This window comes from Oncorhynchus keta, chromosome 4, assembly GCF_023373465.1.
Source record: "Oncorhynchus keta strain PuntledgeMale-10-30-2019 chromosome 4, Oket_V2, whole genome shotgun sequence".
NCBI lineage: Eukaryota > Metazoa > Chordata > Actinopteri > Salmoniformes > Salmonidae > Oncorhynchus > Oncorhynchus keta.
Window position 1 is genome coordinate 24,452,465 of NC_068424.1, and position 16,547 is coordinate 24,469,011.

Sequence of the window (16,547 nt, forward strand, 5' to 3'; positions counted from 1 at the left end):
TCACCAGTTGTTGCAGCCGTCGGGGGCAGTGGTGCTCTCTCCAGGGTACAACCTCAAGCCGGTGTTGAGGTCCAGACAGGGGCACTCCTCTCTCTCCACACAGGACCTCCCGTCGGAAGACAGCACCTTGCCCTCCGTGCAGTAACACCCCGCCTCACAGAGCCAGTCACAGTGCTGCACAGTGTGGCAGGGGGTATAGAGGGATATGGGGTGGGGGGGTATGCTGCCATAATTAGCATCACCACCCTCATCACCATCATCATACTCATCCTCTTACAAAGTTGACAAAGGAGTCAGCCAAGTACCTACACGTCTTATTGACAGAGCCAGAAGCTGTGTGTTTAGATAATGTATATAGAAACAATTTGTGACACTCACAGACAGGTCATCACAGGAGCGAGGACACGAGGGGCCACAGCTACTGAACACTGTGCCAGGGACTTGAGAGCAAGGCGCAACTGAAAACAGACACAGTGTCAGTCATATAAACATACACACACACATACATACAGAAACACAGTCTCTTTCTCTTTTTCTCCACATTCCAGTCCACTAGATGGCGGTACTGTACATTAGCTGGAATGCCAACCACCACAGAACAACCAAAGACGAATCCAGAAAGGAAACGGTCCTGAATGAGGAAATCCAGAACAACAGCAGCAGTTATCCCTGGATCCCTCATTTGGTGTGGAAAAGAAACTTTCAGTGCTGTTGAATAATATACGTGTTCTAAATAGAAAGTCTGAAGAGGATAACAGAAGAGTGTATGGTAGGGGAGACTTTCTAAGTAACGCTGTTGACTTCACTCTTCATTCTAAGAAAGTGAAAGTAAACATATCTGGTCAGAGGCTATTCCAGAGGAGTGTGAGAGTAAATGGCTGCTAAATCATCTCTCCCAGAGGAGGATCTCTGCTGTCCTGTGTGCTGTGACATCTTCACGGATCCTGTTATCCTGTCATGTAACCACAGCTACTGTCATGAATGCCTACAGGAATATTGGAGACAAAGAGAAGTGAATGAATGTCCCGTATGCAGGAAAAGATTCAGCTCAGGAGCAGCTCACTGTAAACCTGGCTCTGAGAAACCTGTGTGAAGCCTTCTTACAGGAGAGACGTCAGAAAGAGGAGGGTGGAGCTTCAGCGGGGTCTGAGGTGGTCTGCAGTCTGCACGGTGAGAAACTCAAGCTCTTCTGTCTCGAGGATAAACAGCCTGCATGTGTGGTGTGTCAGACTTCTAGAAAACACGCAAACCATAAGTTCTGTCCTGCGGATGAGGCTGCACAGGACTACAAGAAGGAACTCAAGTCTGTGCTGAAGGTCTTACAGGAGAAGCTGAAGGTCTTTGACGCAGTGAAACTAACTTGCGATAAAACAGAACAGCATATCAGAAGCCAGGCCCAGCACACAGAGAAACAGATTATGGAGGAATTTAAAGCACTTCACTTGTTCTTAAGAGATGAACGGGTAGTCAGGATTGATGCACTGAAGGAGGAAGAGGAGAGGAAGAGCCGGCTGATGAAGAGGAAAATTTAAGAGATGAGCAGAGAGATATCATCCCTTTCAGACACAATCAGAGACGTAGAGGTGGAGCTGAGAGGGGAAGACATTGTGTTTATACGGAGTTACCAGGCTATAAAGCAAAGAGCCCTGGAGTGCACACCAACGGACCCAGAGAGGGTTTCAGGAGCTCTGATAGACGTGGCCAAACACCTGGGCAACCTGCAGTTCAGAGTCTGGGAGAAGATGCAGGAGATTGTTCAGTTCACTCCTGTTATTCTCGACCCCAACACTGTTCACCCCCATCTCATCCTGTCTAACAACCTGATTAGTTTGAGACATAGTACGGAGACACCGCAGCTTCCTGACAACCCAGAGAGATTTGATAAGTACCGATCGGTTCTGGGTTCTGACGGCTTTAACTCAGGGACACACAGCTGGGACGTTGAGGTTGGGGACAGTATTTTATGGTCTGTTGGTGTGGTCACAGAGTGGAAGGGGGCCACTGCCTCAACGAGAGGACACTGGCGTTTAGATAATAACAAAGGAGTATTTAAAGCTCGCTCCTCATCGGATCAAAGCGTCCCTCTCTCAAATAGACTGAGACCACAGAGGATCAGAGTGCAGCTGGACTGGGAAAGAGGAAAGCTGTCATTCTCTGACCCTGTTACTAACACCCACCTACACACGTTTACACACACTTTCACCAAGAGACTCTTTCCCTGCTTTTGTAGAAAGCATCTGAGGATTTTACCAGAGAAAGTTTCTGTTGTAGTGGAACAGCATAGTTAGAGCTGATACCACCTCTATCTGTAACAGTGGAACAGCATAGTTAGAGCTGATACCACCTCTATCTGTAACAGTGGAACAGCATAGTTAGAGCTGATACCACCTCTATCTGTAACAGTGGAACAGCATAGTTAGAGCTGATACCACCTCTATCTGTAACAGTGGAACAGCATAGTTAGAGCTGATACCACCTCTATCTGTAACAGTGGAACAGCATAGTTAGAGCTGATACCACCTCTATCTGTAACAGTGGAACAGCATAGTTAGAGCTGATACCACCTCTATCTGTAACAGTGGAACAGCATAGTTAGAGCTGATACCACCTCTATCTGTAACAGTGGAACAGCATAGTTAGAGCTGATACCACCTCTATCTGTAACAGTGGAACAGCATAGTTAGAGCTGATACCACCTCTATCTGTAACAGTGGAACAGCATAGTTAGAGCTGATACCACCTCTATCTGTAACAGTGGAACAGCATAGTTAGAGCTGATACCACCTCTATCTGTAACAGTGGAACAGCATAGTTAGAGCTATCTGTAACAGTGGATACCACCTCTATCTGTAACAGTGGAACAGCATAGTTAGAGCTGATACCACCTCTATCTGTAACAGTGGAACAGCATAGTTAGAGCTGATACCACCTCTATCTGTAACAGTGGAACAGTATCTGTAACAGTGGAACAGTAAATTCCATTGAGCTGTCATTCCAGTGGAACAATATAGAGCTGATACCACCTCTATCTGTTTGAACAGCATAGGTAATGTACCACCTCTATCTGTAACAGTGGAAAAATAAGCTGATATTTATCTTAACAGTCTAATTATAAACCTCTATCTGTAACAGTGGAAGATAGTTAGAGCTGATTTAATAAAAACATATGATACCACCTCTTCTGACAGTAATTTTACAATCTTTGGAACAGCAAATTAGAGCTGATACCACCTCTATCTGTAACAGTGGAACAGCATAGTTAGAGCTGATACCACCTCTATCTGTAACAGTGGAACAGCAGCTGATACCACTATCACAGTGGAACACAGAGCTGATACCACCACTATCTGTAACAAACACATTAGAGCTGATTGCGTATCTGTAACAGTGGAACAGCATAGTTGCAGGATACCACCTCTATCTGTAACAGTGGTGCATAGTTAGAGCTGATACCACCTCTATCTGTAACAGTGGAACAGCATAGTAGAGCTGATACCCCTCTATCCCTCTGGAACTGTTAGAGCTGATACCACCTCAATCTGTAACAGTGGAACAGCATAGTTAGAGCTGATACCACCCCCACTGTAACATGACATAGTTAGAGCTGCAGTCTGTCCAGTTGCTACCACTCTATCTGTAACAGTGGAACCAGCCACCATTACCTGTAACGACAGCATGACACAACACAGGCTAAACCAAAGTCTGTAACAGTGGAACAGCATAGTTAGAGCTGATACCACCTCTATCTGTAACAGTGGAACAGTACTAAGCTGCTCAATCAAGTTATGATTCTACTGCAATAGTGGAACAAAAATGGTTGTGTGGTAGATGTAATCCATAAAAAAATTTAAAATCCAGCACCTCAAATGTATTTATTTCATCTAATTATAAAATTCTGTCATGAAGATCACATTTAATAAAAACATATGTTTTGACTAATTTTCAATTTTGGAGGGTACGCCAACATACACACACACACACACACGCACACACACACACAAACACATTTATTGGACAGTGGTCAGTGTTAGATTCTGCCAATCTGTCCCCTCTCCTCTAGATAGTCCATCTGTCCCCCAGCCAAAGACTGACACAACACATCAGTAACCTAATGCTTCAACTTGCAAAAACTGAATCTAATAAAATGTAAAATCCAGCACCTCAAATGATACAGCTCTAACACCCTGTAGAACATCCTTATCCTCAAACTATCTACTAAACCCCTAACCCTTATCCTAACCCTAAACTTAACCCTAACCCTTATCCTAACCCTAAACTTAACCCTAACCCTTATCCTAACCCTAAACTTAACCCTAACCCTTATCCTAACCCTAAACGTAACCCTTATCCTTTAACCCTTATCCTAACCCTAACCCTAAACTTAACCTTTAACCCTTATCCTTTAACCCTTATCCTAACCCTAACCCTAAACTTAACCTTTAACCCTTATCCTAACCCTAACCCTAACCCTAAACTTAACCCTAACCCTTATTCTAAAACTAACCCTAACTGTAACCTTAACAAGCAGTTGCTTATCAACAGATGGTTTGTTGATTGTATGACCATCTGTAAAACATTTACAGATGAAAAATCCGGACTATCCAAATAAAGATATACAAAGATCCCTCCATCAGGGCATTACTCACGATCACAGGGAGCAGTCATACACAGCTGGTCTTGGTGGTCGGGTCCGATACAGGGCAGACCACTCCCAGACTGCTGGGGACTAGAACAGAACCTATAGCGGGACTGGAGACCTGGTCCACACCTCACTGAACACTGACCCCAGGGGGTCCAGGAAGACCACTGACCGTCCACTGTGAGAGGGGGTGGTTATTGTTAGGTTTTGGTTCAAGCTATGGACCGCAACAGTAACCAAATATAAAGCAAATTGCGAGAAATAACAATTCTGTATCAAAACCAATTACCCCCTTGTGGTTTTCTCCTACTTCTCTCTACTTTTTAGTAAGCCAATGCCCCACTCACCATTACAGTTGAGTTGAGTGCAGTTTGCCAGCCTCCCAGAATAACATGTGCTGTGAGGGAGAGGAGAGAAACAGTCAGAGGACTATTTGTTTCCGAGAGCTCTATTCAGGTTTAATTCAATTAAATAATATCACGTACATACTATGTGATGCTATACTATTGTATACTACTGTATACTACTGTATACTACTGTATAGCACCAATACCAGTTGTTGCAGTCCCTGGGTACGACATCACCAGGTTCATACTGCTCCCCATCCACATCACAGCGACACTGAGACACCCACACACACTTGCCATCCTAAGGAAACAGAACGGTCAGTTTGCTCCTTGACCTATTGCCCAGGCTTTAGCTCAGTGGGGTAACACCGTTTTGTGGCACGCAGAAGATCCATGTTCAAGTCCAGTGTGTGTGTGTGTGTGTGTGTGAGCATAGACAGACAGACCTGCAGGACAGTGCCGTGTGGACACTGACAGCCCGGTGTACAATTCCTCTCATAATCCATACTGATGTCAGAGCAGGTAACCGGCCCCTTCACACACACCGTCCACACCTGTCCCCCAGGACAGCCCGTCCCATCACCTAACACAGGGCGGATGAGACGACAACGCATCAATCAATCAATCAATCAATCAATCAATCAATCCATGCAATTTGAGGTGAAGCCAAAACTCATAGGAACATCAAAAAAGAAGCTCAGCAAAAAAAATGGTGTATTGTCACAGTGAAATGGGATGTTTTGCAGGGTCAGCCATAGTAGTCCGGCGTCCCAGGCACAATAGGGTTAAGTGCCTTCGTCAAGGGCACGTCGACAGATTTTTCATCATGTCGGCTCGGGTATTCGAACCAGCAACCTTTCGCTTCAACGCTCTAACCACTAGGCTACCTGTTCCCACAGATCAAGTGTGAAAGACCATTGCATAGCTGCGTAGATTTTAACAGCATAGTTCCAGTATATAGTTGCTTCTGGAGCTTGTTAGTGTGTCTGTAGGTCTTTTTGGTATGCCTATCTATGATCGTGAATCAATAAGGGTATTCAAGGTGGCCTCGTCTGCTTCAGAGAGAGATACTGTACTCGGTGTCAGCGAGAAAGTAATACATGAATATCAAAATATAACATCCTCAAAGGTCACAAGACATGGTCATACTGTAAGTCAGAGTGGGAGATCAGAGCCTGCTACCTCCCTCCCTCTCTCTATGTACTCACCACAGGGCTGCAGGTTACAGGCAGAGAACTGCTGGGCAGTACCATGGGTTCTCTGGGGCCCCCGTGTCCTGTTCCTGTACCCCCCTCCACACGTCACCGAACACTCTGACCATGCACTCCATGGCTCCTTCACACCTGGCATAGGCGCACGCGCGCGCACACACACACACACACACACACACACACACACACACACACACACACACACACACACACACACACACACACACACACACACACACATTGATGTAGACATTGTGGGTGAGACATTTCCAGAAAAAGTATAGGTATCTGGACCTGTGGCCAAATATGCAATGTTCACATTATCTCTCTGAATTCCTTCTGTTGTACCATCACCGTCATAAACAATGTGGGATATAGATCTACTGTTTGTCATTCCTACTCATAGCCCATGTGGGATATAGATCTACTGTTTGTCATTCCTACTCATAGCCCATGTGGGATGTAGATATACTGTTTGTCATTCCTACTCATAACCCATGTGGGATGTAGATCTACTGTTTGTCATTCCTACTCATAACCCATGTGGGATGTAGATATACTGTTTGTCATTCCTACTCATAGCCCATGTGGGATATAGATCTACTGTTTGTCATTCCTACTCATAACCCATGTGGGATGTAGATCTACTGTTTGTCATTCCTACTCATAACCCATGTGGGATGTAGATCTACTGTTTGTCATTCCTACTCATAACCCATGTGGGATATAGATCTACTGTTTGTCATTCCTACTCATAACCCATGTGGGATGTAGATCTACTGTTTGTCATTCCTACATAGCCCATACTGTTTGCCCATGTGGGATATAGATCTACTGTTTGTCATTCCTACTCATAGCCCATGTGGGATATAGATCATAGCCCATGGATGAGATCTACTACTCATAGCCATGTGGGATATAGATATACTGTTTGTCATTCCTACTCATAAGCCCATGTGTTTGGATGGGATATAGATCTACTGTTTGTCATTCCTACTCATAACCCATGTGGGATGTAGATATACTGTTTGTCATTCCTACTCATAGCCCATGTGGGATATAGATCTACTGTTTGTCATTCCTACTCATAACCCATGTGGGATGTAGATCTACTGTTTGTCATTCCTACTCATAGCCCATGTGGGATATAGATCTACTGTTTGTCATTCCTACTCATAACCCCTGTGGGATATAGATCTACTGTTTGTCATTCCTACTCATAGCCCATGGGAGATATAGATCTACTGTTTGTCATTCCTACTCATAACCCATGTGGGATGTAGATCTACTGTTTGTCATTCCTACTCATAACCCATGTGGGATGTAGATCTACTGTTTGTCATTCCTACTCATAACCCATGTGGGATGTAGATCTACTGTTTGTCATTCCTACTCATAACCCATGTGGGATGTAGATCTACTGTTTGTCATTCCTACTCATAGCCCATGTGGGGTATAGATCTACTGTTTGTCATTCCTACTCATAACCCATGTGGGATTTATATTGTAATGACCAAGAGACCACCTGTTGAAGCCAATGAAATGAACCAGCCTATTGTAGGAGTGTAATGATGGTGTCTGTCTGTCACCTCCCCTACCCTGACAGGGCTCCAGACTGCAAGTGTCCATCCCCACCCTGTCGCCCCTGCAGACACGCCCCCCGAACGCAGCCGGTGGATTGGTCCCCGAGCGGTACTTCCTCCTCACGCCCACGTCACACGTCCTGCTGCAGGCGCTCCACTGGGTCCAGCTGCTCCAGCCACAGTCCACTGAGAAAGAGAGACAGAGAGAGAGGGAGAGGTTGACAGTCTCTCTTGATTGTTTGGGGTGCTGCCGTCCAGGGCTGCACTGAGGAACACTGAGTGAACATATTTGCATATTTGATCTGTCTGCATTGGACCACACTCACCAGCGCAGGGTGCTGTTCCACACACCATCTCTCCATTATGGCATGTGCTAAGGACAAAAGGAAAGGATGCATAGACAGAGTCCTATACGATGCTTTTTCATATTTCTTTCCTTTTCAATAACATGATGTTTATATTCTTCGATGGGAGTACCAGTTGTTGCAGTCGTCCAGTTTCACACTAGCTCCTCCTGGGTACATCTCTCCATGGTGGTAGCATGGGCACTGGGTGAGGGGCACACAAGTGCTGTTGAGTAGGTAGAGACCCAGGACACAGTAGCATCCGTCGTAACACTCCGTGGCACACTCCACCTGTGTTGTCATGTCCATACACACGCGTGGGCACGCACCACCGTGAGCCTGGCACTGCTCCTTGCTCATGTAGGCCATGCCCTCTGGACACACTCCTATATGCCACACAGATAGTGGGACACACACCAATGCGATGCGATTTAATCTGTCAAATGATTTGACCACTTTAAATCCCACAGATAATATGTAGTAAACTTGGCGTGAATACGTTACTGTTTACCTGACCAGGTAGAACTAGGTGCACTAGTAGTAAAAGCATTGTTATGATGAATTCCAGAATGTGTGTATGATTCCAGTTCGTTACCTGAACAGGGGTGGGAGTTGCAGTCTCGGGTCTGGATGTGAGGCCCTGGGCAGGTGCTGCCCCCGTGCTGTGGAGGAGGAGAACTGCAGAAGCGATCTCTGGTCTGAGCCCCCGAGTCACACTCTGACGAGCACAGGGACCATGGGGACCACTCCGACCAGCCGCCATTCACTGGGGAGGAGGGGGAGACAATAGGGGGGTGTATCTCAATAGTGTAAAGTTCCATCCTTCCGTTCATCTACACAGATCTGTGACTACAGAATGGGTGAAAGGAAAATGGTGGATGAAGGACAGAACATAAGGTGTGTGTATAGAGGATGTACCTGGGCAGTGCACGGTGTTACAGGGCTCCTGATCCTCTGCGTCCCCCTCACAGTCTGTGTGTGTGTTGGTGCGGGTGTAGCTGGGTGTGTTGGTGCGTGTGTAGCTGTGTGTGTTGGTGGGTATGTTACAGGTGCGGAACCTCCTTCTCAGCCCCACCTCGTCCACGTGGTGGAAACAGGTCTTGCTGCACTCTGACCAGGCCGTCCACTTCCCCCACACCGCCTCATCCTTACCAGGGCGACAGGGGGTGAAGCACTGACGAGCCTCTGAGGAGTCCCCAGGACAGGGATCGACTCTCGCCACTCCTGCTGGGCTCACAGGGGACCTGGGGGAGGGGACAGGGAGACGGTGGATAGAGGACAGAAGACAGGTGACAGAGGATAGGGAAAGGATTATAGAGCATAGAGGACAGGGGACAGGGGACAGAGGATAGAGGATAAGGGACAGGGGATGGGGACAGAGAATGGGGGATGGGGATAGGGGACAGATGAAAGGGGATAACGGACAGGGAACAGGGGACAGAAAGCCATCAGAGACACATGATGAGCCACACAATGGTTTATATGTGTCACTGTTGGTGGGATGCTGGTGAGGTGAACCTACCTATAGCGCTGCTGTATTCCAACCCCACAGGAGCTGTCACATGATGTCCAGGAGGACCAGGCTGACCAATCACAGCTGGCCACACAGCTGGAGTTGTCACATGAGACACGTCCATCTTCACACACACTGGTAGAGAGAGAGAAGAAGAGGGAGAACATGTAGCAACATGACATGGCATGAAATGACAATATGTTAAACACGATTATTGTAAAGGAATGATGTGGGATGTAGGCAGGCTTGTAGTGTGTGTGTGTGTGTGTGTGTGTGTGTGTGTGTGTGTGTGTGTGTGTGTGTGTGTGTGTGTGTGTGTGTGTGTGTGTGTGTGTGTGTGTGTGTGTGTGTGTGTGTGTGTGTGTGTGTGTGTGTGTGTGTGTGTGTGCCTCTCACCATGTGCTGCAGTTGTCCTTGCTGATCACTTGTCCAGGCTGCAGTGGCAGTCCCTCCCAGTGGCACCCACACTGACTGGCATTCACACACCGGCCATCCTGTAGAAACAAACCAGCCGGACAACGACAACCTGGGTAGCGAGACAGAAGAGAGTTAACTACAGACAGACACACACAGGAATGCGTGCACACTCGTGCTTACACACACACACACACACACACACACACACACACACACACACACACACACACACACACACACACACACACACACACACACACACACACACACACACACACACACACACACACACACACACACTTCATATACACCACGTAATACCTGTGACGCATTGGGAGGTGCAGTTGGGGTAGTGTAGGTGTGAACAGGTGGGGGGACATGGCTCCACTCTACCAGACTGGCAGTCAGCCTCTCTTACCACCACCATGCCTTTAGTACAGCCTAGACAGCAAGCAATTTACATTATTAGAGCTTGACTGTTACCAGTAACAGTTTAATGGGTTATTGCCCATTAAGTTGTGTGACACAGAATCCATCTTTTTTTAATAGTATGTTACAAACATACCATAGTCCAAGACAACATGATCAAACCATAAGACAACATGATCAAACCATAAGACAACATGATCAAACCATAAGACAACATGATCAAACCATAAGACAACACGATCAAACCATAAGACAACACGATCAAACCATAAGACAACATGATCAAACCATAAGACAACATGATCAAACCATAAGACAACATGATCAAACCATAAGACAACATGATCAAACCATAAGACAACATGATCAAACCATAAGACAACATGATCAAACCATAAGACAACATGATCAAACCATAAGACAACATGATCAAACCATAAGACAACATGATCAAACCATAAGACAACATGATCACGTGTACACGCTTAGAAAAAAGGTGCCATCTAGAACCAATAAGGGTTCTTTGGCTGTCCCCATAGGAGAGCCCTTTTGGTTCCAGGTCGAACCCATTTCCCACAGAGTGTTCTACAGTACATGGAACCCAAAAGAGTTCTATCTGGAACCAAAAAGGGTTCTCCTATGGGGACAGTCGAAAACATAACCTATTTATTTGCAGCTCACCTGTCTGTGAGTCCGTGTTGGGGCCACAGGGCTGGCTGTTACAGCTCTGGGTCTGCAGTCTCATCCCCTCACAGTCACGCCCCCTGTTCTTAGGGGGAGGATTGGAGCAGGTCCGGTTCCTCCCCCTCAGCCCTCCCCCGCACTGCGTGTCACACAGGGACCAGCCCGTCCACTCTGACCACTGACCGTCCACTGGGAGAGAGAGACGAGAGATGCAGGGATGGGGGACGAGGGAGAGAAGGAGGAAGCAGAGGAACTTTGAATGAGCAGGGCTTGGTAGAGCACATTAGTGTAAACCAAAGGAGAGTGCAACTGATAGAGAGACGAGAGACTGGGAAATAATGAGTAGGGAGACAAGAAGAGAGAGAAAGAAATCAACAACGGACACAGATCTTGAGAAGAGGCAGTCATAATAGAGGAAGGCACAGACGAAAACAGTCAAAATAGAGGAAGGCACAGACGAAAACAGTCAAAATAGAGGAAGGCACAGACGAAAACAGTCAAAATAAGGGAAGGCACAGAAGAAAACAGTAAAAATAAGGGAAGGCACAGATGAAAACAGTCAAAATAAGGGAAGGCACAGACGAAAACAGTCAAAATAAGGGAAGGCACAGACGAAAACAGTCAAAATAAGGGAAGGCACAGAAGAAAACAGTCAAAATAAGGGAAGGCACAGACGAAAACAGTCAAAATAAGGGAAGGCACAGACGAAAACAGTCAAAATAAGGGAAGGCACAGACGAAAACAGTCAAAATAGAGGAAGGCACAGACGAAAACAGTCAAAATAAGGGAAGGCACAGAAGAAAACAGTCAAAATAAGGGAAGGCACAGATGAAAACAGTCAAAATAAGGGAAGGCACAGATGAAAACAGTCAAAATAAGGGAAGGCACAGACGAAAACAGTCAAAATAGAGGAAGGCACAGACGAAAACAGTCAAAATAGAGGAAGGCACAGACGAAAACGGTCAAAATAAGGGAAGGCACAGACGAAAACAGTCAAAATAAGGGAAGGAACAGACGAAAACAGTCAAAATAAGGGAAGGCACAGATGTTAACAGTCAGAATAAGGGAAGGCACAGAAGAAAACAGTCAAAATAGAGGAAGGCACAGACAAAAACAGTCAAAATAAGGGAAGGCACAGACGAAAACGGTCAAAATAAGGGAAGGCACAGACGAAAACAGTCAAAATAAAAACAGTCAAAATAAGGGAAGGCAAAAACAGATGTTAACAGTCAGAATAAGGGAAGGCACAGACGAAAACAGTCAAAATAGAGGAAGGCACAGACGAAAACAGTCAAAATAGAGGAAGGCACAGACGAAAACAGTCAAAATAGAGGAAGGCACAGACAAAAGTCAAAATAGAGGAAGGCACAGACGAAAACAGTCAAAATAGAGGAAGGCACAGACGAAAACAGTCAGAATAAGGGAAGGCACAGACGAAAACAGTCAAAATAGAGGAAGGCACAGACAAAAACAGTCAAAATAAGGGAAGGAACAGACGAAAACAGTCATAATAAGGGAAGGCACAGATGAAAACAGTCAAAATAAGGGAAGGCACAGACGAAAACAGTCAAAATAGAGGAAGGCACAGACGAAAACAGTCAAAATAAGGGAAGGCACAGACGAAAACAGTCAAAATAAGGGAAGGCACAGACGAAAACAGTCAAAATAGAGGAAGGCACAGACGAAAACAGTCAAAATAAGGGAAGGCACAGACGAAAACAGTGAAAAGAGGGTCAGATCTCGGGGTGCCCCCTCACCGAGACACGCCTTAGGGAAGCATGCTCGGCTGTCAAACTGGGCGCCCCCACACGTTCCCCCAGCCAGCGCCTCTCTCAGGACCTCCCTCTGGCGGAACAGGGAACCCAGGCCACATGTCACACTGCACTGGCTCCAGCCCGTCCATGCTGACATGATACAGTTTACTAGGGAACAGACAGACACCATCAATAATCATGTTTAATGATTCATTAATGAACATTACTGGCCAATGATCCTGGACAAGGACAGATAATATTACCTTGCCCTTCATGGATGCAATGCAGCAGTTTTTTTTGTAAGGACTCCATGTACTTTACATGGTAGTGTATGCAATGCAATCTACTGTAAATCATACTGAAATGTAAATCAGCCCCCCAGTTTTGACCCTCATGGCTTGCCGTACCACAGTCTTGCTCGTCTGATCCGTCAGCACAGTCCCTGTGCAGGTCACACCTCTTGTCAAGGTGCACACACTCCCCGCTGCCACAGGAGAACTGCTTGGGGGAGCATGGGCTGGGCACTAGGGGGCGCCGTGTCATTACTGTTGGCCTTGGTGTAGTACCTGAGGAAGAGCAGGAATATGAGCGGGACTATTACAGCAAGCAATAGGTGTCACTATAGGCAAGGTGATGGTAATAGTTAATACTGTGGCATTTTCAGGTCAACTCATGTAATCTGCCAGTGATGATGATGAAGAAGATGATGATGGTGATGATGGTGATGATGATGATGATGAGGAGGATTGAGCAGGAGGAGGAAGAGGAGGAGAAGAGAAGGAGGAGAAATTGAACCAGACTCTGGTGACATGTACTGTACCACAGTGGTCTTCGTCAGAGCCATCCAGACAGTCCTGGTGACCATCACACACCACCGCAGCATCCACACAGCCAAACAGCCTGCAGGAGAACTGGCCCTCCACACACAGGACTCTGGGTAGGCCTCCGTCATGGGCGGTCGTGGTCACCCAGAGAGCTGGAGATAAACAAACCAACAAGCACCTTAACATGTAGCGAGATGGCTAGTTAGCGTCGTACAGTGACGTCTCCTTTCTCAGGACTGAAGAACCTGTGCTCCGGACTCATAAATACCTGGGCTTTTATGGGTCAACTGAGAACACTGGTTCAAATAGCAGATCAGCCATGTCAGAGATCATGTCAAGGACCCCATTACATGTAGTGTACACACACACACACACACACACACACACACACACACACACACACACACACACACACACACACACACACACACACACACACACACACACACACACACACACACACACACACACACACACACTCTTTGATAACAAGATAAAAGAGAGGCCACTCGTAACAGTGTTCTTTAAGAATCTCACCTGTTGTAGACTGCAGTCCAGGTATTCCGGGGTGGAGGGTGCTGGTCCCAATCCCTGGGTACCCTGTGGACCTGGATGTCCACTGACCTGGCCTGGAGGTGGTGAACCCATGAACCCCTGGGTACCCTGTTCCCCCAGAGCTGTCAGGACTGAGACCCGGGGTACCCGTGGTGGCAATGCCAGGGCGGCCATCCTGGGGCTCCTTGGTGTGTACCCCGGGTTGACCCCTGGTGGGCACTGTGCCTGAAGTGTCGAGAGAGTGGTTCATTCGTGCATTTGACTTCATATCAGTTCCAGATATACTTGAGAAATTGAAGTGGTGGTGTAATCAGTTGAAAGATTGCAACAGTACAGATATGAGTGCCAATGTTACAATGTTTACATTGGAAAATAGAATGTCATCCTCTCAGTAACACGTGTATATTGCATGGTTCCGTATTCGAAACACATGAGTGACCCCCTACTCACCACAGTTGATCTCGTCAGAGTGGTCTTTGCAGTCCAGTCGGCCGTCACACAGCGCAGACACAGGAACACACTCCCCACTGTGGCAGGCAAACTGGCCAGGGTAGCAGCGCTTCACTGTCACCACACCAGCACCACGGGGAGTCGTGGCGCTGCTAGGGGTCACCAATTCCTCTGTCATACAGGGTGAATTCTTACGTTAGACTGACAGATGGCGATGGAGAAAATAATATGCACGTGTGATAAGTGCGATGTACTCTATAATGGACAGAACATCTAGTTTGAGCTCAACAGGCAAGTTTTAAAGCACTTAAAATATTTGTTCCACTTTTCTACCGACTGATATCAGAGCTCTTACCCCCTTTGCAGCCTAGGATCTCTGCACGGAGATAGAAAGTGTGTCGGAACTCTACTGGGATGATGCGGAGGTAGCGAGCTCGGACCAGCCTCCCAAGCCAACGCGTCACCGTGGTCCTGCCCACCATCCGCACCTCAAACACCTTGTACACAGACAAGGAGAAGGGGTTGGACAAAAGGTTGTGCTTTTAAACCAATTTGTTCAAGTAAATTATACAAGCTTCACCTTGGAGTTCTCTCCTGACTTTCAGGTCATTATTGTAAAAGAGAATGTGTTCTCAATGACTTAACTGGTTAAATAAAGGCAAATAAATAAAAACGTTATTTTCATCAAACACACACACAGTCTTGTACAGCTAAATTTGTGGGGACACACAATTCAGTCTCATTCAAAATCTTATTTTCCCTAACCCCTAACCCTAACCCTAACCGTAACCATAACCTGAACCTTAACCCAAAACCTAACCTTAACTCTAACCCTAAACCTAAACCTAACCCTAGCTCCTAACCCTAACCCTTAACGTAATTCAAACCCTAACACTAATTCCAGCCTTAACCTTAAGAAATAGCGTTTGACCTCGTGGGGACTAACAAAATGTCCCCGTTTGTTTGTTTATTATTCTTGTGGGGGCTTCTGGTCTTCCAAACACAACACACACACACACACACACACACACACACACACACACACACACACACACACACACACACACACACACACACACACACACACACACACACACACACACACACACACACACACACACACACACACACACACACACACACACACACGTCTTTGTTTCTCTATCTTTCTGTCTCCACATTCCAGTCCACTTGATGGACAATGACCCCCCTCCCGTGAACTAATAGCTACTTTTTTGAGGAAAAGTGTGCTAGCTATCTTGAGATGAATGCACTAACTGTAAGGCACTCTGGATGAGAGCATCTGGTCAAATGTGGCGGTACTGTACATTAGCTGGAATGCCAACCACCACAGAACAACCAAAGACGAATCCAGAAAGGAAACGGTCCTGAATGAGGAAATCCAGAACAACAGCAGCAGTTCTCCCTGGATCCCTCATTTGGTGTGGAAAATAAACTTTCAGTGCTGTTGAATAATATACGTGTTCTAAATAGAAAGTCTGAAGAGGATAACAGAAGAGTGTATGGTAGGGGAGACTTTCTCAGTAATGCTGTTGACTTCACTCTTCATTCTAAGTGAAGTAAATATATCTGGTCAGAGGCTATTCCAGAGGAGACAAAATGGCCTCTAGATCATCTCTCCCAGAGGAGGATCTCTCCTGTCCTGTGTGCTGTGACATCTTCTCTGTAGTAGTGGAAAAGCATAGTCGGAGCTGATACCACCTCTGTCTGTAACAGTGGAACAGTAAACTGATACTGGAGCTAATATCACACATATAATTTGTAAAAAAGATTATG

At 46.3% G+C, this 16,547-nt stretch overlaps 1 protein-coding gene and 1 pseudogene across 1 annotated transcript in view; one reads left to right on the forward strand and one right to left on the reverse strand.

Annotated features, from left to right (window-relative positions):
* Window positions 1-16,547, reverse strand: part of sspo (SCO-spondin) — an 86,728-nt gene that overhangs the window by 32,991 nt on the left and 37,190 nt on the right. Inside the window, exons 49-70 of the mRNA XM_052518237.1 lie at window positions 15,106-15,247; window positions 14,751-14,921; window positions 14,283-14,525; window positions 13,742-13,897; window positions 13,329-13,487; window positions 12,925-13,089; window positions 11,165-11,356; window positions 10,376-10,495; window positions 10,034-10,163; window positions 9,647-9,772; window positions 9,043-9,368; window positions 8,720-8,890; window positions 8,258-8,510; window positions 8,107-8,153; window positions 7,796-7,966; window positions 6,195-6,329; window positions 5,433-5,569; window positions 5,193-5,287; window positions 4,987-5,036; window positions 4,647-4,817; window positions 379-458; window positions 5-174 (exon numbers count right to left, since the gene is read on the reverse strand). Coding sequence (XP_052374197.1) covers window positions 5-174; window positions 379-458; window positions 4,647-4,817; window positions 4,987-5,036; window positions 5,193-5,287; window positions 5,433-5,569; window positions 6,195-6,329; window positions 7,796-7,966; window positions 8,107-8,153; window positions 8,258-8,510; window positions 8,720-8,890; window positions 9,043-9,368; window positions 9,647-9,772; window positions 10,034-10,163; window positions 10,376-10,495; window positions 11,165-11,356; window positions 12,925-13,089; window positions 13,329-13,487; window positions 13,742-13,897; window positions 14,283-14,525; window positions 14,751-14,921; window positions 15,106-15,247 — 3,410 coding nt within the window. The remainder of the gene's footprint in view (window positions 1-4; window positions 175-378; window positions 459-4,646; window positions 4,818-4,986; window positions 5,037-5,192; window positions 5,288-5,432; window positions 5,570-6,194; window positions 6,330-7,795; window positions 7,967-8,106; window positions 8,154-8,257; window positions 8,511-8,719; window positions 8,891-9,042; window positions 9,369-9,646; window positions 9,773-10,033; window positions 10,164-10,375; window positions 10,496-11,164; window positions 11,357-12,924; window positions 13,090-13,328; window positions 13,488-13,741; window positions 13,898-14,282; window positions 14,526-14,750; window positions 14,922-15,105; window positions 15,248-16,547) is intronic.
* Window positions 632-2,799, forward strand: LOC118371670 (E3 ubiquitin-protein ligase TRIM35-like; annotated as a pseudogene).